This window comes from Saccoglossus kowalevskii, chromosome 9 (genome assembly GCF_978046115.1).
Source record: "Saccoglossus kowalevskii chromosome 9, keSacKowa6.1, whole genome shotgun sequence".
Lineage (NCBI taxonomy): Eukaryota > Metazoa > Hemichordata > Enteropneusta > Harrimaniidae > Saccoglossus > Saccoglossus kowalevskii.
Genome location: NC_140649.1, coordinates 22,364,329 through 22,390,293, shown reverse-complemented (window position 1 = coordinate 22,390,293; position 25,965 = coordinate 22,364,329). Strand labels below are relative to the sequence as shown.

General features: G+C 35.8%; 1 protein-coding gene across 1 annotated transcript; it reads left to right on the top strand.

Moving 5' to 3' along the window:
* LOC146738980 (uncharacterized) lies at positions 1 to 24,578 on the top strand. Its single transcript, XM_085504003.1, has 16 exons — positions 1 to 132; positions 9,927 to 9,966; positions 12,064 to 12,279; positions 12,413 to 12,643; positions 12,778 to 13,008; positions 14,215 to 14,871; positions 15,298 to 15,954; positions 16,389 to 17,030; positions 17,486 to 18,118; positions 18,568 to 19,204; positions 19,646 to 20,283; positions 20,718 to 21,365; positions 21,801 to 22,448; positions 22,874 to 23,530; positions 23,957 to 24,028; positions 24,484 to 24,578. Exons 1-16 carry the CDS (start codon positions 1 to 3, stop codon positions 24,576 to 24,578), a joined length of 6,834 nt encoding a protein of 2,277 aa, XP_085360129.1.
* Positions 24,579 to 25,965: the final 1,387 nt, after the last annotated feature.

Below are 25,965 nucleotides of genomic sequence, written 5' to 3'. Positions count from 1 at the left end.
ATGCCTCATAATAAGAACAGTTTTCGGAGGCCCAAGTGTTACTACAAGCGATTTAAAAAAAAAGACTCCAGTGAATATGATGACTTTTCACAATCGCATGTTACTATTGCTAATGATGCTACAATGCAACAGGTAAGAATTAAATGTGGAAATTATTATTTTCAGAGTGCTAGAAATGCTATGTGTCTTAGTTAACAAACAGTTGATGGATTGAAAATAACTGTCGAGTTGAGTCGCACATATTTTTATTTTATGTGAAATTGTTATTCACTGTAAAGTTTTCAAGTTATTGTTAATATGCTAGTATTTTAAAATTTATCTTACGAGTTTCGCCAAAACTGAATCTGATGATGGGCCTCTTTGATTTTTGGTATATTTTAAGATTTCATTTTTGTTTTGTTTTTTGCCAGTGCTTTCTTTTGTAGAAGTGTTTAAATACCTACTAAACCATGGAGTGGATTTTATATTGAGTGAGAGGTTCTGTCAAGACCCACTTCAGTAAGCATCGGCACAGAGGAGGGACTGTGCATGAGCCATCTCGGTCCCGACCGTTCACATACACGTTTCGTCACGTGATGACTCCGTCGGTCCAGACTGTCGGCATCTGTAACGGGAACACTACTTATACGTAAAATAAATGTGCCGTGTGGAAAATAAAAAATAAAACTGTAGTAATTGGACAGAGCATGTTACACTGTACCTGTAACTCCTGTAGGTATAACCTTTTGTGTACATATCCAGTGTTTACAACTATTTATAGTTAACGAGACGCTGTTTCAAAAACAAACGTTGATACATGTTATGTGATCAGATCTTTTGATTTTATTACTCCCTCCCTTAAAACAAATGCAAGACGGTAACAGTATAAGCAAATTGTCAGGTTCAAGCAACTTTGAAGTGGAAGAAAATAGAATTTACAATGTACAATTGTTGTTATAAAAGTCGTACATTTTTAAATGTACATGCTCCCTGTTCCTCGGGTGCGGAGCTACGTCACAAGACGTCCCAAGTTGATAAGACGCGCACCACTGTACATGCATTTCTATGAGCTTTTGCGCGCTGCTGTGGAACGCCGGTCGAGCAGGTGAAAATTCGAGAAAACAACACAAACTCAACTTTGAAGTAATCCTGAACAACCAAATTTATATATATTATTTATATATGGGAGCTCAACAACAATCCCAAAGTACCGTTTCCTGCGAGTTTTTGGCCTTTGTTTTCACCGCGAGGGTTGCCAAGCGGTGAAAATACCCGATGTCCGCCCGAGGTATCCTGTAAATCGCGCCCTCTAGTGTCATTGACGTCAAACAATGTACATGTGTATATGGGTGAATCCAGTGGCTGTTATGTTGTATAGTCGTTTGTTATCCAGATCATGGTGACACATCCACAAAACACAATCCACATTGATCACCGACTGCAGATCAAAACGATATCATCGCTTTCAATAGCATTCTTTGCGTTTCATAAATTCATAATTAAAAGCCCAATTCACTTGCCCCGGGCAAGTGTGAATTGGAGGTGTGGCTATGCTAATGAATGTTGTTAATCACTTGCATAGCCTATGTTTACGGAAACCCACATTTTGCCTAACTTCCGATTGGTTTTCATTTTATTTTTGCATATGGTGGAAGTTGTTTATATTTTCAGGTTCCCGTTTTCATCCTCCTTTATTTCAAGAAAGTTTTGATTTCGATTTTAGATTAAATCACAAAACCTAAGATCATTGAACTATTTAGCCACATCTTTAAAAAAACAGGCGCAGGCGTTTAATCCGTCGTTTGCCTCTGTCACTTTAAAATTGGAGAACTACCAATAACTGGACGACTTATTCTATTTTCTTGTAAATCACGTCAGGCATGATAACCATTAAAAAAATAATATAATGCAAATGAATGTAATCCAGACATTTTCAAAATTAATGTAGTTTGGTTGTTGCCTCCTCGTACACACATTCACATAATAGTATATCATAGCTTGAAATTATGACACGTACGGAATCTCCTAAAATACTGACAGGGACATTTTTGAAGTGTAATTAATGCTGCATTAACATGTCACAGCCACAGATTCAGTATACGGGGACGTTTCAAAGATTGCTCTGAAATACATCATTCCAATATAAGGAAATGTTTGGGGTAATTAATTGTTATTATAGAGGACTTGAAATAAATTGCTCTAATGGTATTGTATTTACCACTAGCAGCATTTCCCCTATCTGTGTAACTTCATATTTTAGTATAAGGTAGTAAGAATGCATATACGTTATTTAGAATTGTAACAAATTCTCACTTCCGGTCCGGTTAGACTTAAAATATACCACAAATATTAACATTTGAGATAAAATTTTGGTATGTGTTGGGTATTTCAGCTTCGTCGTCCTGTACTTCGTTTAGTAATTCGGACTTTTGACACGGAAAATGCCAGGGCTTAATCTTTGCAGAGCCTGAGGAAGGCCGCTTAGCTTGTGCACTCTAACTTGTAGCACATGAACCTAATTTAAAAGCTCCGGGCAATCAAACACAAAATTAAATTGTTCTAAAGTACATAAAGTACGTTCACAGTTTTCACTTTTTCATAGCATAAACGCGGTTTTCATCCTCGCTTATTGTGACACCCTCAAAAGTGAGTCATTTGCACCCCCCCCCCCCTCAGACGTAAACAATGGTTTATTTTACAACGACTCAAAACAGTCTTTTTTGCTTCACGTGTTTATCTGCCGTCAATTACGCTTTAGATGTTGGCACTGTTGTCTCTGGAATCTTGCCGTTAACGTTTCGGTTCCAATTCACGTAGGTATCGCCGAGAAAATTCAAACAAAATTTAATTTCTTTGTCAACCAACAAGCCGGAAATCAAATTAGCATAACAATGCGTCTGACCTTAGTAGCCATTTTCTTCGGTTCGTTTCCCACGCCACACACCAGTGCCACACCACAGACAACAAGAACATTTAAACCTTTGTTGAAAAAATTACGTGCAGTAAATTGCGTTTTAAGTCGCGTACCATAAATTGCGTTTTAGAGTCCCTCAAGTTTGTTTAAAATACTGCAGTCGCACCCTCAAATTGGTTTTTGACCTTTGTCACCTATTCCCCCACCAGGGTGAATTACAGCACTAATATTTGTTACTCGGGAATCTATAATCAAATAATACCAACGGTGTCACTATGCAATTTTTGAACTGCATTTATTTCTGGTGAAACTTTACATTTACGAAACATTTAATGTATGTCCCCTCAGAAAGTATCCACATTATCTGCCTAAACATGCCTATGTGTACACTGTTCACATACCTTTTGTATGGTACTCTGTGTATCATTATGTACAATCGCTGGTATATTGACACGTTCACCGAACTTTGACCACATTTTGCTGTTGACAATTCAAGGTCACTGGTACAATAATGACCTAAATATACTGTTAGAGAGTGCACCCTACCCGGACAGCAGAACCTCAACATTCCTCTAGCGGAGGGCGCAACAGACGACCATAACTACTATTCTTATGAAAAGGAATAGTACATACAAAACAAAAAGGCAATTACAGACAATATGTTTCACCTGTTTGTTGCCATAAAATAAAACGAAAACATTCATCAAAGTGAAAACAAATTAAGCCTAAAATAACGTAATAATTTCTTCCAGTTTATGTTTTCTAGTGTATGGCAAGTCGAGTAGTGCAATATTTAAATATATATATTTATAAATATTTATATTCACAAATAGCGACATTTTTTTTAAAACTATCAAAATTGATAAAAATATTAATTGTGTAATTGTTTGACATTGTTTTAAAAAGAATAGGTACACTAACATTTTCCGACATTTTGGGATATGGAAAAGCGAGTGAAGATTTGTTCGACGTATTTCCAACGGAAGTAAGTTAAAATGGCTACAAAGTGATACTTGATTCTTTGAAGAATATAATAGATTTAACCTTGTACATACAAATTCGATACATTTCTTTTGAGTTCGTTATTTTTTATTTACAAGAAATGTTTGTCAAGGAGACCACACCTGAGAACAGTACTCTAGGTTGCTCCCCACTAACGTTGGATGTAAAGTTTTAATAAGTTGGACACTATCAACAGATTTGCATGCTCGTTTTTAAAAAACCTAACATTTTAAAAGCGTTAGTTACATACGTGTTTTTTATCTCTAAAATGAAGTTTACTCTTTAATAAAGTACCTAAATCACGTATAATCGTGACTCTTCTAATAATGAGCCTACAAACTTTATATTATTTGAATAATTGAATTACGTTTAATGTTAAAAGATATAACATTACATTTACTTAATTCAGTTACTTATTTTTAGAATTTTATCTAGAATTTTAGTTCTATATCTATATGAATATCAATACCAAACTTGTTTAGATTATTTTTGACCAAGTCTGGCACGGTGGGGATGTTTGAATGAGTCACTGCGTATACTTGCTTTGCATTGCGCACGGCTGTAGTAATTTTTCGTGTGATTCTTACCTCAATTTTTGACGTCATTGGAAATATTTTATAACAATAATTCAGGCACAATTTAGGCGATTCGTAAATGACCGTCGAGATCTCGCTTGGGACGAGAAATGCCAGAAACACCTCAAATATGTAAGTCTAAGCAGACAGAAATGTATGGGCATGGCGTAATAAAGACTTGTTTACAGAAAACGAATATTAGAATGTTTTTCAAATTACGTCACCCAGTCACGTGAATTTGGGCCGGAATTCCGGCCCAGTGGAACAATATGGCGATTACTGCGTCCTACATGCCATTCGCAAGGAACGCCGGGAACCAGCGAATGGTAGTACTTCCTAGCAATCTCTCAAGAGCTCGCTTTGTGAACGGCCTTCAGTCGCCCTCGCTGTGCATACATACATAATACATTTGCGGGAAATGAATTAATATCGATTTTATATGTAAAGTATTATATGCCATATTTTGCATAAGCAGATCCACCTTTTTTATGGTGATTTGTAATTTTAATTATTTTTTTTCTCTTTTACTTTTGAACCATCCATGATATTTTTGTAATAGGGCAATTTATACTATACCCTCTATTTTTCTTCATTTCTAGTGAAGGTTTTTCTGCTTTCGCGAACTTGGTACTGCAATTTGTTTTCAAGTCTTAATCTCACGTGTTTATTAATATATGTGATGTAAATAATTTTGAAACTTTGGAACACCGTAGTTGTGGTACCAATATGTCGTGTGATTTCTTGTTTCGAAATGTCGCATACAAAACTACGTGATGAAGTTCTGTTTAAACGACTTCACGGTAATTTGAATTGTACTGTCGTGTAATAATTATCTTGTTTTTACGACACATTATAAGTTGTTCTGTGTGTTGGCGTGTTACTAATATTATAATTACCCAGTGTATACAAATTTATGTAAATATAATGCTGTGATAAATATATCTTTGATGCGGGCGTGATAAAGAACTACGAGTATATTGTCAACCATCGTCGTAAAACCTCGACCTCTCTGTGACACCTGGAGATTAGCCACATTGCAGTTATCAGTAGCTTGCAAATGAACGAAGTCATGTGTCTCCCTTTCATTATAGAGGACTGGTCAATTTCATTTTACCATTTCTAAACTCCGGTGTGCCAATGCTACATCATATTTACCTAAAATCCACCATGGTCGACTCAAAATCTCGTGAGATACTGTGTGATTTCATGGAAATGTGCTCCAGAGTGCAAACATATTATAAGTCTGTTTGGAGCATATTTGAGACTAGTCTGAGAATTGTCCATATCCAATTTTGTAGTTTAAATACAATTTCATGATTTGGAAATTAACTGGAAAAATCTGGGACGTTTTCAAGACTAGTAGGAAACATGCCTGCACCAAACAAACATATTTCAGTATGAGTGCACAATGTCCCAGACATTTTTTTTTTTGGACTTGTCTAAAACATCTCTCCTCATAGAAACATAAACGGGACATATTTCTGACCAATTTGGCACATGTTTTAATGACCACATTTTGTTAAGGTTGTATTTCTTCATATATGAGTTTCCATCATGTATAAGTTACTACTAAGCTCACATAGACATCCCGTGGTGCAATTTGTATTATACCTGATTTTTGATGCTCACATAAACTGATGGGTTCTGGAATGAGGTTATTTGTTGTTCTCGTGTAGAAAATTAGGTTTGAGTTGGCGGGGGGGGGGGATGTAGGTACCGCAAATACAAAAAGCGCGCACTCCCACCGGGACGCATTCATGTTCTAGACATAATATTTTATTTATTGATAACACATATATATGTGCGGGTTATCATAAAATAAAAGATCTATTTTGAATCTGCATTTACCGTATTAAGATGGGAAATATCTCTTTTTCTGCCGCGTGTGTGTGGGCTTATCTATCAACATTCTTAATGATTCCAGTAATCCCTCTGATTTTACCGAGAACTACCTTATTTTATTTTATTATTTTTTTTTTAGTATTTTTCTAGTATTTTTTGTCATGTATCGTTTGGTTGTCTCATATGTTACTTTAGCAGAGTCACAATCAAAAGGGCGGAGATCTACACTTCGAGACACCACGACAGTGGCGCTTTTTATATTTTCTTGACACTACGTTGGCAAGGTCATCATACCATGGGCTACCCTTGTGCCCATGGTACAGACATGTATCAGGCAAACAATGATTGATATTGATAGAGAACGGCGACCTTGGCACTCCAATATCGCATTGCCAAATTTTTATTATTATTATTATTATTATTATTATTATTATTATTATTATTATTATTATTATTATTATTATTGAAATTATCATTATATTTAAAATTTTTACGAGTACAGAATATATTGTTTTCTGCAAAATTGTGAGGACAGCAAAATCAGCGTCGACGTTTGACGTAGACATTCGTTTTGACAAATCTTTCGGTTACGCGTTAACATCACCATAATAAGTGTAGATGGCGTAGTTTATTGTGCATAATGTCCACGAAAAAAAAAACGTTCAGCGACAGGTATTATGAAGATGAAAATTGCGTTTCGTTATTTTTTACTAGCACAATTAGCAATATGACGTCACTTTTGTATCTACGTCACACTACAAAATAAAACGCTGTTTGTGCTAATCGGCTTTGGTGATGTGAGGCGCACGCTGGACTTGCCGAGGGTACAATAAATTAAACATACAACAACCCTATACTGAAATATAAGAAAAGGAAATGCAGTCCTGGCGTTTGAGGGCGCGAACGCATGCGCAGATTGACTTGAAGGCTGGTATCACAGAGAATAGAAAATGTCAAATTTCATCATAAATGCGTAAAATCTGGAAAAATATATGATTTATATGTAATCGGACAACATTTTGCGATAATTCAATGTCTTATAAGCACTCTTAACTGGTTTGGACAAGGTATTTTGTATTTTGAGGTATGCTTTTCGGCAGCTAGAAAAATGTGTGCATATTTTGTTTCCTCCCTTGTCTTATATATAGTGCAAGCTGATCAACCGGAAACAAGTATTAGTGATTTTTGTGGTTTCGGCGCGTGATGATTAAATATAATAACATATGCTTGCTTTACATTACTAAACTGTTTTAATTCCATAATTTCTATTATTTTGAACAAGGGTAAGGCCCTGTACCGGTACATAGTCGCACGGCCTCATAGACGTTCACGCATTGAGAAGAATAGACCGTCAAGCCTCTGTGGTATATGCGGGCACTTCTGTATTATATTTGGGAGATTCTCCTAAATGCATTTAGTGAATTCTGCTAAAATTCCTTTACCGATTTCGTATTGAGGAATGTTCTACAAATTGCTAGTGAATAAATGATATCCCAAAAAATGCTGTTACTTGTCTTTAATACTAAGTCTAAATACTTTACATGGCTGTAATTATTATGAGTGACATTGCGTGTGAACTTATTTATTTACACGAACGGAAGGAACAATATATTACACACATTTAATATATCGCCACATCAAGTTTATTTTTAAAAGTTACTATAAATGCGATGGTAAATTTTCATTCGTCAACGGAGTAACCATGCTGTAGACAGCTGAATGCAACATCTGCTACGAAGAATGTATACTTCCTTAATCACATTGTTGGTGATGATCGTAAGTGTTGTTAATTGTTAAGACTGTAATTCTACCACAGTAGCCACATAATCTTTATTTACTGAATTCACACTGCAAATTGCTATTTAAATGTATACTTAGTATAAGGTTATAAGTTGGATTATTTACGCGATATCAAGCACCAAATGGAAACACGTTAATAACAGTTTGAGCTGAGTTATAACTTGGCACTACTTAGCATGTTACTGCGCATGTATCTAATGCTTCATTGTACATGTTGGAGAACAACTATCATACTGACAACTGACTACATTATATGACTGTTTTGTTAAATGTTTTGAGCAAAATCGGGCATAATCGTGAGAGATAAAAAAAAAATAATCTTAAAATACAAAAACAGTGTACAAATGCTAATCATATTGAATCCGCCTCGAACCTATTTAAGTTAGAATTCTACTCGTATGTGTTGCGCTTGTTATAGTGTATATAGCAGAGGCAGTAATGGTAAAACTCCACCTATAGTTGATTTTTTATTAATCAACATTATGTGAACTTATTTTGTTGACTGAAAATCTGTTTTTTAGAATTAAAGTTCAAATAATAGGTTTAAATTTATATTTCCCATACACCAAAATGAACACGCATTTCGACATTTAAAATATGCCAATGTCCCTTAACGGTTATTGATTATTAATAGTGAAAGTACATACTATATTTGTATGATTTAGAACACAACAAATGCAATTTTTCGTTTTTATTGGAGATTTTCCTTTAATAGACCAAGTATTTGAGAAATCAGAAAATGCCGTTCCAAAGAAAAGGCGAAAATGTCAAGAAGTGAACCAATCTTATTAAGGTCCATCCAATATAATATATCAAAGCAATCGGGTTAGTCGTTGTCAAGACCAAATAAATAAATGAGATACACATCCACCCAAGTACATATATATATATTTATAATATGAAAAATTATGTCTGTTTGTCCAAAAAAAAAAATAAATTAGAATATCAATTGTATCGTTGCTGATCTACCTCATCTAACAGTCGATACACTTCTCTACTCATGCCACCCTCTAGTGGCAAAACGCTTCTTTGACGAAAATGCCTGACAGAAAGACAGTTCACACCGTCGATATTGGTTTTATCAACCCAAAATACTGTGCTGTCAGTACAAGGAAACAGACGACAGGCTGACGGGCAGAACAGTTAGTATCATGTTGTCTTCATACACACGGAACATCCTGGTTCATTTCGATATAAATAAATATAATAAAAGTATCTGTCACGCACTATATAGTCAGCCAACACGCGCAATATGGACTGTTTCATGCGACAATAAGTCACCCTAGTTTAGCTAACAGTGAGCCCAGCTATTCTAGTAAGTATACGGTAGCCATGCATCCATGGTATGTACGTAGCGTTAAATTATTCTTAATTTGAGTGTTAAACATATGCACGTATATAATATAATATAATATAATATAATATAATATAATATAATATAATATAATATAATATAATATAATATAATATAATATAATATAATATAATATCATATAATATAATATCATATCATATAATATAATATCATATCATAATAACATTATGTCTAAAGCGTTGTCATCAACCAACCCCTAAAAGGACACATTGCAAGAATTATTGAGCAAAATAACATAACATAGTATTAACAATGTAGGATACCTCTGAGCATAAACAACTGGATTACAAAAGCTTTTGTCGCGTACTTAGTTCAGAAAACACCAACGAAGTGTTACATTGTATATGCGCCCGACAATTTTAGTATTGGTCCGGGAGTCGTATTCTTAGAATTGTCTTATCTTCTGTCTTAGCAAGATGTTTTTTTTTCATTTTCGCAGATAGTGCTAAATGCGGCACATGAAATTCAAGAAAATGCAGGTAGGCCATTATTTGCATTCACGATATCCATACTGGTAATGGTGTATTTTTAACTGAACTAAGATACAGAATAAGTTATATTGTATGTTGAATAATTGATAAAGTCTCTGGTTATCTAATTCATGTGTATCTGCATTTATTGTGATCTACATGTAACATTTCAATATTCAATATTCAACATTTCATAAACAATATTTAAGGGGTAAGAAGCATTGCCATTTATTATGTGATGACAGTGCACGAAGAAATAGTCGAGACTGTTCAATAAACGAACATCACCGTCCGTATCACCTAATAATGGAGAACGGGGAGTCGTTTTTTGTTGTTCATGGAATAATTACATGGAACTTCCAACATCAGTCGCTATAGTTATGTCACTCGCGTACAGATGTTGAATCTGAAAAAAAAAACATTCTCTGAAAAAGACATTTGTAAAACTGAATACACACCCAGTATTGGTACACTAATGACAATCTCAGAAAAGGGTAGAAGATTCTTGCTCCAAACTAACTGTATGTTATTAACAATAAAGACTGTCTCCTAATATAATGCCGACTCAGCTGCTACAACAATGCTATTACCTTTACCATGGCCAGGAATGTAATTGATATTATAAAAACAGACAGTGAGCTCTATCCTGTTGTTTGTCTGTTATGACACGCAATTGTCAACTGTTCGCAAAGGATGCTTGTAAAAGTATTGATAAAAATGAGTTGGTTCTAATATTGACATGTGTATGATCCATGCCTCTTAGGAGATGACCAATTCAAAAATGACCACACTTTGGATCCGTAACAAACAAACACCACTTTTCTAATTAGTAACTACCCTAACTCATAAATTCAATAAAATACAACCGCGCATGTTCAGTGCAAAACATCATATTTTATACAAAAAATAACAAAAAATGAACAGAACAAGTATGCACTAGTTCACCGTCCCTCAACACCTTGAGGGACGGTGACTAGTTCAAGAGTTCGTACTTCTTTCACACGACGTATATTGTCAAAAATGGCGGCGATCCGTTGGTCACGTGACTCCTTCTTTTCTTTGATATCATAATCTTTCCACAACCAAAATCTACACAATATTCAAACAGCTGTTATCCTCGGGGGCGGAGCTACGTCACGGACGTTCTACGTTGCTAAGACGCGCACCACTGTACCACGTATTTCTATGGGCTCTGTGCAAGTCACTTGGGGGCTGAAAATCAATAAATACTAATTTTCAAAAAAAATCATCCGCTATACGTATATAAATAAACAAGTTGTGAAACACGGCACCTAGTAAATCGACACCCTGTCGGTTTCAAATGTCGATTTCTTACCTTTTAGTAACCGTGCCATTTCGAACCATTTCGAATGGCATTAAAGGTCAGGAAGGTCATCTTGTGTTATGCTAATTTTTTGTGTTTACGCTGTTCTATTTACTGTGAATACGTTTCACGCGGAATACAATTTTTATTTAATTTTAACAGTGTTGCTTGTGTATTTTTTGTGTGCAATCAGTGTACAACTACATACTGTTTTTTCATAAATATTCATGTTGAAGGGCCATAATAATGTTCTTATAGTAGATGCAAGTAAACTTTTTTTTACAAGTGTTATCGAATTGTCAATATACTGGTATAATATAATAGCAATAATCCCCCGCCGAAGTTGGGTATACCACTCGATATTGCACCATTTACTCCATATATGCACTCGCCTGCGGCTCGTGTCTTGAATTGTGAAATATCTCGTGGTATACCCATCTTCGGCGGGGGGGGGGATTATTGCTTAAATATCGCACCCTGCATTGATATAGTTGACTATTTTATATCTCTTAATATATTGGATATTAAGTTGTTTCCATACAACAATGTTAAGTCTATAGCAATCGTAAAATGTGCGATTGCTAATCAGCATGATGTAGCTACTATTTTTATGGAAACTGCCCTATATCGGCCAAGCGTATAGAAATTTAATATGAATATGTTTTTTCTTGAAATATGACAAATGTAATAATATTAGAAGTTGAATAATTTTGAATACAAGTTCTTGCATATTTTATCATTCTAGTCTGATCAATTGACATATTGGAGTTAATTATTTGCAGAGTTTAGTTATGTCATTGGTAAAGACCGGCCTGGAGGTGACATGAATGATGGGAATTCAAATTTGGTAGATAGTGCTGAAGAATGCTATTGTGCATGCACTCAGACCAATGGTTGCCAGGCTTGGTCATTCTGTACTGAGAGTAATGGTTGTTGGTTAAAGAACTCTGTACCAGATCAAACAACGTTAAATACTGCTATATCTGGAGTTGTGTCAGGTAGGATAACAATTACTGAGAATCATTAAGGTTCAACTCATACTAACATAGACTGTAGCAATTCCTTCTGTTATTGAATAATGCATATCGGTTAATGCATGTAATTTGCTTTTGTTCTCTGATACTGCTTCAGATACACCACAATCATCTTATCCTATGGACATTGGTAAAGACCGGCCTGGAGGTGACATGAATGATGGGAATTCAAATTTGGTAGATAGTGCTGAAGAATGCTATTGTGCATGTACTCAGACCAATGGTTGCCAGGCTTGGTCATTCTGTACTGAGAGTAATGGTTGTTGGTTAAAGAACTCTGTGCCAGATCAAACAACGTTAGATACTGCTATATCTGGAGTTGTGTCAGGTAGGATAACAATTACTGAGATTTATTAAGGTTCAACTCATACTAACATAGACTGTAGCAATTCCTTCTGTTATTGAATAATGCATATCGATTAGTGCATGTAATTTGCTTTTTGTTCTCTGATACCGCTTCAGATACGCCACAATCATCTTATCCTATGGACTTTGGTAAAGACCGGCCTGGAGGTGACATGAATGATGGGAATTCAAATTTGGTAGATAGTGCTGAAGAATGCTATTGTGCATGTACCCAGACCAATGGTTGCCAGGCTTGGTCATTCTGTACTGAGAGTAATGGTTGCTGGTTAAAGAACTCTGTGCCAGATCAAACAAAATTAGATACTGCTATATCTGGAGTCATGGCAGGTACAATGCAAATTACAATTATAAATTATACAATTAGCAATATTTGGGTATTTTATTACGCCGTTGCTGTTCATTAACATGCAGAGTATTATTGCACTCTATCCACCCTTATTCTGCATAATGTTTTAACTTAATTGGTAACTATTTCGATGCTGGGTACACAAAATAATAATGTTCTTGCGCCATGGTATTCTCCGCTATACACCAGTGGGAAAACAAGATGAGTAAACAAACAACATAGTATTATGTGTTATTACCGGGAATTATGATACAAATAAGTAGCTCGCCACATTGTATTGAAGTATATGGTATGATGGAGAGTCTGGTATTGTTATAATAATGTCTGACTTCATGAAAGTTAGCCAAGCTTGCAACCATAATAAAAATTTATTGCCTAGCCTATATGTCTATATACCTATGTATTTATATAACACCTCATAATCCATTATATAAAAATGTGTTCTGAAGCTCAGTCATATATCAATTATATCATGATAAAACAACCAAACAAAATTCCGTCATCTATCAAAATGTCGCTTATATTGTTTGCAGATCCTGCATAACTATCAGGCCTTCATATACTCATGAACAGCCTCAACGTATTACAGTATTTATGTTGCAATGCGGGATCGCCGTTCAAAGCGCTTACATGACATTCCACTACACCAAACTGACATTTAACCCAAGGATGTTTGCTAATTTGTCTATATGCCCTGTAATTATAAAAGCATCAAGAGCGTCTTAATAGAAAAGACAAACTAAAGAATCAATTTGCTACTTAAATATAACAAATTAAACTCACTCAGATGTTACTGTATTCATTTTGCAGATGGAGAAATTCCATCAAGCTATATTTTGAAAAATAAATATGCTTTGTTGATTTAGTTGAACCCTAAGTAAAATGATTAGTTAATTCTATTCACATATTATTTTAACTGGATTGGTAATCATGCCAACTATTTTTTGAATAATTAATTATCCTGTAATATCACAAGGCACATTTAACATAAGAAAGTGTGGCATATGTGAATGTAAACATGAATACTTTAATGTTGCAAACAATGAGTTAATAATGGAATACAGTGTGCTACACAATACTGCCATAAAACACATTTTCTGCTATTTTGCAGAACGCCCATTTCATTTAATAACCAATTCAATTTAGCAGACCATTCGTTTTAATACAATATTGTGTTATACTAGCAGGTGGAAAAGTTCCATCCAGCTCAGATACTGCATCTGATGAAAAACAACATGGCTTCTATGGTGTTGGAACTGGTAATAGCTTATGGAGTCGCAAGGATATCAGTGCTTTATGGGAGGGACCAATAGCAGATAGTTGCTGTATAACATCCATGACAACTTTTCCTGATGGTACAATTGTTGGTATTGGAACAGATCAGCAACTCTGGACTAGACCTGGTAAAGATGGTAAATGGAGTGGACCCATTGCAAACAGCTGTTGTGTAACTGATATTACATACCTAAATGATGGTTCGCTGATTGGGATTGGCACTGGAAATAATTTATGGACTCGACCTGGTATTGAAGGTAAATGGTCTGGACCAGTTGCAAATAGCTGCTGTGTTAAATCCATTTCTCAGTTGACATCAGGTGAAATTCTTGGAGTTGGTATGAGTGGAAAACTATGGACACGACCAGGCGTTGAAGGCAGCTGGACAAAGGTGGATGATGATGGTGTTGTTTCAGACATAACAGTGACAAGTGAAGGAAATGTAGTCGGTATTGGCGGGACATGTGGTCTGTGGGAGAGAAAAGAACTTCACAGTACTTGGGGAAGTGAAATTGACAACAGCAGATGCGTGAAGTCAGTATCAGTTGTTCGGACTTCTGATAGCACAGGTATGTAACACATGAATCGATATTTTGTTGATTCACACATGCTTTGTGCTATAGTGTATAGTAAGGCAAAGTTGATAAATATGCATTGTTAATTTAGTTGAACCTTAAGTAAAATGATTAGTTAATTTTATTCACATATTCACTTTAACTGGATTGGTAATCATGCCAACTATTTTTTGAATAATTAATTATCTTGTAATATCACAAGGCACATTTAACATAAGAAATTGTGGCATATGTGACTGTATACATGAATACTTTAATGTTGCAAACAATTAAACAACGAATTAATAATGGAATGCAGTTTGCTACACAATACTGCCATAAAAACATGTTCTGCTACTTTGCAGTACGCCCATTTCATTTAATAACCAATTCAATTTTCCAGAACCTTCGTTTTAATACAATATTGTGTTATACTAGCAGGTGGAACAGTTCCATCCAGCTCAGATACTGCATCTGATGAAAAACAACATGGCTTCTATGGTGTTGGAACTGGTAATAGCTTATGGAGTCGCAAGGATATCAGTGCTTTATGGGAGGGACCAATAGCAGATAGTTGCTGTATAACATCCATGACAACTTTTCCTGATGGTACAATTGTTGGTATTGGAACAGATCAGCAACTCTGGACTAGACCTGGTAAAGATGGTAAATGGAGTGGACCCATTGCAAACAGCTGTTGTGTAACAGATATTACATACCTAAATGATGGTTCGCTGATTGGGATTGGCACTGGAAATAATTTATGGACTCGACCTGGTATTGAAGGTAAATGGTCTGGACCAGTTGCAAATAGCTGCTGTGTTAAATCCATTTCTCAGTTGACATCAGGTGAAATTCTTGGAGTTGGTATGAGTGGAAAACTATGGACACGACCAGGCGTTGAAGGCAGCTGGACAAAGGTGGATGATGATGGTGTTGTTTCAGACATAACAGTGACAAGTGAAGGAAATGTAGTCGGTATTGGCGGGACATGTGGTCTGTGGGAGAGAAAAGAACTTCACAGTACTTGGGGAAGTGAAATTGACAACAGCAGATGCGTGAAGTCAGTATCAGTTGTTCGAACTTCTGATAGCACAGGTATGTAACACATGAAATGATATTTTGTTGATTCATACATGCTTTGTGCTATAGTGTATAGTAAGGCAAAGTTGATAAATATGCATTGTTGATTTAGTTGAACCCTAAGTAAAATGATTAGTTAATTTTATTCACATATTCACTTTAACTGGATTGGTAATCATGCCAACTATTTTTTGAATAATTAATTATCTTGTAATATCACAAGGCACATTTAACATAAGAATTGTGGCATATGTGAATGTATACATGAATACTTTAATGTTGCAAACAATTAAACAATGAATTAATAATGGAATGCAGTGTGCTACACAATACTGCCATAAAAACATTTTCTGCTACTTTGCAGTACGCCCATTTCATTTAATAACCAATTCAATTTTCCAGAACCTTCGTTTTAATACAATATTGTGTTATACTAGCAGGTGGAAAAGTTCCATCCAGCTCTAATACTGCATCTGATGAAAAACAACATGGCTTCTATGGTGTTGGAACTGGTAATAACTTATGGAGTCGCAAGGATATCAGTGCTTTATGGGAGGGACCAATAGCAGATAGTTGCTGTATAACATCCATGACAACTTTTCCTGATGGTACAATTGTTGGTATTGGAACAGATCAGCAACTCTGGACTAGACCTGGTAAAGATGGTAAATGGAGTGGACCCATTGCAAACAGCTGTTGTGTAACTGATATTACATACCTAAATGATGGTTCGCTGATTGGGATTGGCACTGGAAATAATTTATGGACTCGACCTGGTATTGAAGGTAAATGGTCTGGACCAGTTGCAAATAGCTGCTGTGTTAAATCCATTTCTCAGTTGACATCAGGTGAAATTCTTGGAGTTGGTATGAGTGGAAAACTATGGACACGACCAGGCGTTGAAGGCAGCTGGACAAAGGTGGATGATGATGGTGTTGTTTCAGACATAACAGTGACAAGTGAAGGAAATGTAGTCGGTATTGGCGGGACATGTGGTCTGTGGGAGAGAAAAGAACTTCACAGTACTTGGGGAAGTGAAATTGACAACAGCAGATGCGTGAAGTCAGTATCAGTTGTTCGAACTTCTGATAGCACAGGTATGTAACACATGAATCGATATTTTGTTGATTCATACATGCTTTGTGCTATAGTGTATAGTAAGGCAAAGTTGATAAATATGCATTGTTAATTTAGTTGAAACCCAAGTTAAACGGTCAGTTGATTTTATCCACATGCCCTTTTTAACTGGATTGGTAATTGTTCCAACTATTTTTTGAATAATTAATTATCCTGTAATATCACAAGGCATATTTAACATACGAAATTGTGGCATATGTGAATGTATACATGAATACTTTAATGTTGCAAACAATTAAACAATGAGAGAATAATTGAACACATAGTGCTACACAATACTGCCATAAAAACATTTTCTGTTACTTTTCAGAACGCCCATTTCATTTAATATCTAATTCAATTTGCCAAACATTCGTTTTAATACAATATTGTATTATACTTGCAGGTGGAAAATTTCCATCCAGCTCAGTTACTGTATCTGATGAAAAACAACATGGCTTCTATGGTGTTGGAACTGGTAATAACTTATGGAGTCGCAAGGATATCAGTGCTTTATGGGAGGGACCAATAGCAGACAGTTGCTGTATAACATCCATGACAACTTTTCCTGATGGTACAATTGTTGGTATTGGAACAGATCAGCAACTCTGGACTAGACCTGGTAAAGATGGTAAATGGAGTGGACCCATTGCAAACAGCTGTTGTGTAACTGATATTACATACCTAAATGATGGTTCGCTGATTGGGATTGGCACTGGAAATAATTTATGGACTCGACCTGGTATTGAAGGTAAATGGTCTGGACCAGTTGCAAATAGCTGTTGTGTTAAATCCATTTCTCAGTTGACATCAGGTGAAATTCTTGGAGTTGGTATGAGTGGAAAACTATGGACACGACCAGGCGTTGAAGGCAGCTGGACAAAGGTGGATGATGATGGTGTTGTTTCAGACATAACAGTGACAAGTGAAGGAAATGTAGTCGGTATTGGCGGGACATGTGGTCTGTGGGAGAGAAAAGAACTTCACAGTACTTGGGGAAGTGAAATTTCCAACAGTAGATGCGTGAAGTCAGTATCAGTTGTTCGAACTTCTGATAGCACAGGTATGTAACACATGAAATGATATTTTGTTGATTCATACATGCTTTGTGCTATAGTGTATAGTAAGGCAAAGTTGATAAATATGCATTGTTGATTTAGTTGAACCCTAAGTAAAATGATTAGTTAATTTTATTCACATATTCACTTTAACTGGATTGGTAATCATGCCAACTATTTTTTGAATAATTAATTATCTTGTAATATCACAAGGCACATTTAACATAAGAATTGTGGCATATGTGAATGTATACATGAATACTTTAATGTTGCAAACAATTAAACAACGAATTAATAATGGAATGCAGTGTGCTACACAATACTGCCATAAAAACATTTTCTGCTACTTTGCAGTACGCCCATTTCATTTAATAACCAATTCAATTTTCCAGAACCTTTGTTTTAATACAATATTGTGTTATACTAGCAGGTGGAAAAGTTCCATCCAGCTCAGATACTGCATCTGATGAAAAACAACATGGCTTCTATGGTGTTGGAACTGGTAATAACTTATGGAGTCGCAAGGATATCAGTGCTTTATGGGAGGGACCAATAGCAGATAGTTGCTGTATAACATCCATGACAACTTTTCCTGATGGTACAATTGTTGGTATTGGAACAGATCAGCAACTCTGGACTAGACCTGGTAAAGATGGTAAATGGAGTGGACCCATTGCAAACAGCTGTTGTGTAACTGATATTACATACCTAAATGATGGTTCGCTGATTGGGATTGGCACTGGAAATAATTTATGGACTCGACCTGGTATTGAAGGTAAATGGTCTGGACCAGTTGCAAATAGCTGCTGTGTTAAATCCATTTCTCAGTTGACATCAGGTGAAATTCTTGGAGTTGGTATGGGTGGAAAACTATGGACACGACCAGGCGTTGAAGGCAGCTGGACAAAGGTGGATGATGATGGTGTTGTTTCAGACATAACAGTGACAAGTGAAGGAAATGTAGTCGGTATTGGCGGGACATGTGGTCTGTGGGAGAGAAAAGAACTTCACAGTACTTGGGGAAGTGAAATTTACAACAGTAGATGCGTGAAGTCAGTATCAGTTGTTCGAACTTCTGATAGCACAGGTATGTAACACATGAAATGATATTTTGTTGATTCATACATGCTTTGTGCTATAGTGTATAGTAAGGCAAAGTTGATAAATATGCATTGTTGATTTAGTTGAACCCTAAGTAAAATGATTAGTTAATTTTATTCACATATTCACTTTAACTGGATTGGTAATCATGCCAACTATTTTTTGAATAATTAATTATCTTGTAATATCACAAGGCACATTTAACATAAGAATTGTGGCATATGTGAATGTATACATGAATACTTTAATGTTGCAAACAATTAAACAACGAATTAATAATGGAATGCAGGTGTGCTACACAATACTGCCATAAAAACATTTTCTGCTACTTTGCAGTACGCCCATTTCATTTAATAACCAATTCAATTTTCCAGAACCTTCGTTTTAATACAATATTGTGTTATACTAGCAGGTGGAAAAGTTCCATCCAGCTCTGATACTGCATCTGATGAAAAACAACATGGCTTCTATGGTGTTGGAACTGGTAATAACTTATGGAGTCGCAAGGATATCAGTGCTTTATGGGAGGGACCAATAGCAGATAGTTGCTGTATAACATCCATGACAACTTTTCCTGATGGTACAATTGTTGGTATTGGAACAGATCAGCAACTCTGGACTAGACCTGGTAAAGATGGTAAATGGAGTGGACCCATTGCAAACAGCTGTTGTGTAACTGATATTACATACCTAAATGATGGTTCGCTGATTGGGATTGGCACTGGAAATAATTTATGGACTCGACCTGGTATTGAAGGTAAATGGTCTGGACCAGTTGCAAATAGCTGCTGTGTTAAATCCATTTCTCAGTTGACATCAGGTGAAATTCTTGGAGTTGGTATGAGTGGAAAACTATGGACACGACCAGGCGTTGAAGGCAGCTGGACAAAGGTGGATGATGATGGTGTTGTTTCAGACATAACAGTGACAAGTGAAGGAAATGTAGTCGGTATTGGCGGGACATGTGGTCTGTGGGAGAGAAAAGAACTTCACAGTACTTGGGGAAGTGAAATTGACAACAGCAGATGCGTGAAGTCAGTATCAGTTGTTCGGACTTCTGATAGCACAGGTATGTAACACATGAAATGATATTTTGTTGATTCATACATGCTTTGTGCTATAGTGTATAGTAAGGCAAAGTTGATAAATATGCATTGTTGATTTAGTTGAACCCTAAGTAAAATGATTAGTTAATTTTATTCACATATTCACTTTAACTGGATTGGTAATCATGCCAACTATTTTTTGAATAATTAATTATCTTGTAATATCACAAGGCACATTTAACATAAGAATTGTGGCATATGTGAATGTATACATGAATACTTTAATGTTGCAAACAATTAAACAACGAATTAATAATGGAATGCAGTGTGCTACACAATACTGCCATAAAAACATTTTCTGCTACTTTGCAGTACGCCCATTTCATTTAATAACCAATTCAATTTTCCAGAACCTTTGTTTTAATACAATATTGTGTTATACTAGCAGGTGGAAAAGTTCCATCCAGCTCAGATACTGCATCTGATGAAAAACAACATGGCTTCTATGGTGTTGGAACTGGTAATAACTTATGGAGTCGCAAGGATATCAGTGCTTTATGGGAGGGACCAATAGCAGATAGTTGCTGTATAACATCCATGACAACTTTTCCTGATGGTACAATTGTTGGTATTGGAACAGATCAGCAACTCTGGACTAGACCTGGTAAAGATGGTAAATGGAGTGGACCCATTGCAAACAGCTGTTGTGTAACTGATATTACATACCTAAATGATGGTTCGCTGATTGGGATTGGCACTGGAAATAATTTATGGACTCGACCTGGTATTGAAGGTAAATGGTCTGGACCAGTTGCAAATAGCTGCTGTGTTAAATCCATTTCTCAGTTGACATCAGGTGAAATTCTTGGAGTTGGTATGGGTGGAAAACTATGGACACGACCAGGCGTTGAAGGCAGCTGGACAAAGGTGGATGATGATGGTGTTGTTTCAGACATAACAGTGACAAGTGAAGGAAATGTAGTCGGTATTGGCGGGACATGTGGTCTGTGGGAGAGAAAAGAACTTCACAGTACTTGGGGAAGTGAAATTTACAACAGTAGATGCGTGAAGTCAGTATCAGTTGTTCGAACTTCTGATAGCACAGGTATGTAACACATGAAATGATATTTTGTTGATTCATACATGCTTTGTGCTATAGTGTATAGTAAGGCAAAGTTGATAAATATGCATTGTTGATTTAGTTGAACCCTAAGTAAAATGATTAGTTAATTTTATTCACATATTCACTTTAACTGGATTGGTAATCATGCCAACTATTTTTTGAATAATTAATTATCTTGTAATATCACAAGGCACATTTAACATAAGAATTGTGGCATATGTGAATGTATACATGAATACTTTAATGTTGCAAACAATTAAACAACGAATTAATAATGGAATGCAGGTGTGCTACACAATACTGCCATAAAAACATTTTCTGCTACTTTGCAGTACGCCCATTTCATTTAATAACCAATTCAATTTTCCAGAACCTTCGTTTTAATACAATATTGTGTTATACTAGCAGGTGGAAAAGTTCCATCCAGCTCTGATACTGCATCTGATGAAAAACAACATGGCTTCTATGGTGTTGGAACTGGTAATAACTTATGGAGTCGCAAGGATATCAGTGCTTTATGGGAGGGACCAATAGCAGATAGTTGCTGTATAACATCCATGACAACTTTTCCTGATGGTACAATTGTTGGTATTGGAACAGATCAGCAACTCTGGACTAGACCTGGTAAAGATGGTAAATGGAGTGGACCCATTGCAAACAGCTGTTGTGTAACTGATATTACATACCTAAATGATGGTTCGCTGATTGGGATTGGCACTGGAAATAATTTATGGACTCGACCTGGTATTGAAGGTAAATGGTCTGGACCAGTTGCAAATAGCTGCTGTGTTAAATCCATTTCTCAGTTGACATCAGGTGAAATTCTTGGAGTTGGTATGAGTGGAAAACTATGGACACGACCAGGCGTTGAAGGCAGCTGGACAAAGGTGGATGATGATGGTGTTGTTTCAGACATAACAGTGACAAGTGAAGGAAATGTAGTCGGTATTGGCGGGACATGTGGTCTGTGGGAGAGAAAAGAACTTCACAGTACTTGGGGAAGTGAAATTGACAACAGCAGATGCGTGAAGTCAGTATCAGTTGTTCGGACTTCTGATAGCACAGGTATGTAACACATGAAATGATATTTTGTTGATTCATACATGCTTTGTGCTATAGTGTATAGTAAGGCAAAATTGATAAATATGCATTGTTGATTTAGTTGAAACCCAAGTTAAACGGTCAGGTGATTTTATCCACATGCTCATTTTAACTGGATTGGTAATTGTTCCAACTATTCTTTGAATAATTAATTATCTTGTAATATCACAAGGCACATTTAACATACGAAATTGTGGCATATGTGAATGTATACATGAATACTTTAATGTTGCAAACAATTAAACAATGAGAGAATAATTGAACACAGAGTGCTACACAATACTGCCATAAAAACATTTTCTGTTACTTTTCAGAACGCCCATTTCATTTAATATCTAATTCAATTTGCCAAACATTCGTTTTAATACAATATTGTATTATACTTTCAGGCGGAAAATTTCCATCCAGCTCAGTTACTGTATCTGATGAAAAACAACATGGCTTCTATGGTGTTGGAACTGGTAATAACTTATGGAGTCGCAAGGATATCAGTGCTTCATGGGAGGGACCAATAGCAGATAGTTGCTGTATAACATCCATGACAACTTTTCCTGATGGTACAATTGTTGGTATTGGAACAGATCAGCAACTCTGGACTAGACCTGGTAAAGATGGTAAATGGAGTGGACCCATTGCAAACAGCTGTTGTGTAACTGATATTACATACCTAAATGATGGTTCGCTGATTGGGATTGGCACTGGAAATAATTTATGGACTCGACCTGGTATTGAAGGTAAATGGTCTGGACCAGTTGCAAATAGCTGCTGTGTTAAATCCATTTCTCAGTTGACATCAGGTGAAATTCTTGGAGTTGGTATGAGTGGAAAACTATGGACACGACCAGGCGTTGAAGGCAGCTGGACAAAGGTGGATGATGATGGTGTTGTTTCAGACATAACAGTGACAAGTGAAGGAAATGTAGTCGGTATTGGCGGGACATGTGGTCTGTGGGAGAGAAAAGAACTTCACAGTACTTGGGGAAGTGAAATTGACAACAGTAGATGCGTGAAGTCAGTATCAGTTGTTCGAACTTCTGATAGCACAGGTATGTAACACATGAAATGATATTTTGTTGATTCATACATGCTTTGTGCTATAGTGTATAGTAAGGCAAAGTTGATAAATATGCATTGTTAATTTAGTTGAAACCCAAGTTAAACGGTCAGTTGATTTTATCCACATGCTCATTTTAACTGGATTGGTAATTGTTCCAACTATTCTTTGAATAATTAATTATCCTGTAATATCACAAGGCACATTTAACATACGAAATTGTGGCATATGTGAATGTATACATGAATACTTTAATGTTGCAAACAATTAACCAATGAGAGAATAATTGAACACAGAGTGCTACACAATACTGCCATAAAAACATTTTCTGTTACTTTTCAGAACGCCCATTTCATTTAATATCTAATTCAATTTTCCAGAACATTCGTTTTAATACAATATTGTTTTATACTTGCAGGTGGAAAAATTCCATCTAGATCAGATACTGCATCTGATGAAAAACAGCAGGATTTCTATGGTGTTGGAACTGGTAATATGTAATTTCATACGCGAATACTTTAATGTCGCCTACACTTAAACGAAAGTTATTAATATAATAGTGTTCTACACGCAATTATTAACAAGATAACAATTATTAGTCAATTATATCATACCATTACCCATATTTGCATTACATCATACATTCATCATTACATTACATCATCTCTTAATCAATATGAAATTTTGACGTTTAATTTGATAATAAATGCAATTGTTTCAATACGGCTGTGTTTATGATGTTAAATGTAATGTCACAAGGCACAACGACGTTAGAGATTGTACCAAATATAAATGTATATATGAACACTTCAATGTTGCCGAAAATTAAACACCAAGTGAATAATGTAACACATTGTTCTACACAATACAGTCATAAAAACATTTAATAACGAATTCAATTTTTGAGAACATTCTTTTTGATAAAATATTGGGTTATCTTTACAGGTGAAGAAATTCCATCCAGCTCAGATACTTCATCTGATGAAAAACAGCAAGGCTTCTATGGTGTTGGAACTGGTAATATGTGGTTTCATACATGAACACATTGTTCTCCTCTATACAGTCATAAAACATTTTCTGCTATCCAGTGATGATATGAATGATCCTAATTAATCAACCTGAAAATGAGTAAAATAATTGATTCAAAAATTGCCACTGAAGGCCCTTGTTTTGCCTCCCCACTCAATGCCGTTCTATTCATTACAGTCATTGCGTCCATTGTACCCTTACCTATATAACCATCGTAGGAAACGGGATGGTTGCAGAAAATAGAACATTAGTTTTTGGTTTGTGTTGAGTCGTGTGGTTCTCTCACTCTCAACAAGATACTCACGGTCATTTGCGAATAACGTAAGATCTTGCATCAGAAACATTCACCATTTTTCCATTTCCCTGTTATATATCAGATACATCAAAATCATCACATCGTATTGATGTTGGTAAAGACCGGCCTGGAGGTGACATGAATGATGGTAATTCAAATTTGGTAGATAGTGCGGAAGAATGCTATTGTGCATGTATTCAGACCAATGGTTGCCAGGCTTGGTCATTTCGTACTGACAGTAATGGTTGTTGGTTAAAGAACTCTGTACCAGATCAAACAACGTTAGATACTGCTATATCTGGAGTCATTTCAGGTAAGATGGCAATTATTATTATATTATATCATACCATTGCCCATATTTACATTACAACATAGATATACATTATCAGGCGATTTAATGTTTACGCATTACGTTCAATCGGCTCTGAATCAACAGAAAAATGCAACTATTCCGATACTGCAGTGTTTATGGTGTAAAGATAAAGGCACATTAAAAATACAAACGAACACAAACAAGAGTTCTCATAAATCTTGTATCAACTTTCAGCCTTCGTTTGCTTTCAACTCAGTGTGTTGACTGCGCATTTCAACATGTGTGTGATTAATGTGTATATGCCTATCAGTGCACATGTTTATGTTGCTGAGACATCAGATCGACGAGAATCTCAAAAATGTGAGCACTTCCGAGTGAGGTACTTAAATTCAATGTCGACCAAACCACGAGCCACACACCAAATTTCAGACGAACGTGGTTCACGTTTCTGGCGATTTTAAAAAATATTAGTTATGGCGCGAACATTTGTATGACATTATATAGTTTTGAAAACCAATCTAACGAATTGTGGGATATTTAACTCCAAAATTATCGCTGCCACCGTCATCTGCATCTTTAATCTTACACACGAGGCAGTAGTGTATCTGACTCAACACACCATATCCAACCATTCAACGCACAATTTCATTGTGTAGGTTCAATTCATGGATTTTTCTAACACACCTTCCCACAATATACAAAACCCGTATTTGAAGAAGTTCAAAAGATTATTGGCTTAGGGAATTGTAATTGTAATCTTAGTACATGGAACTGAAAATTAGCCCAAATG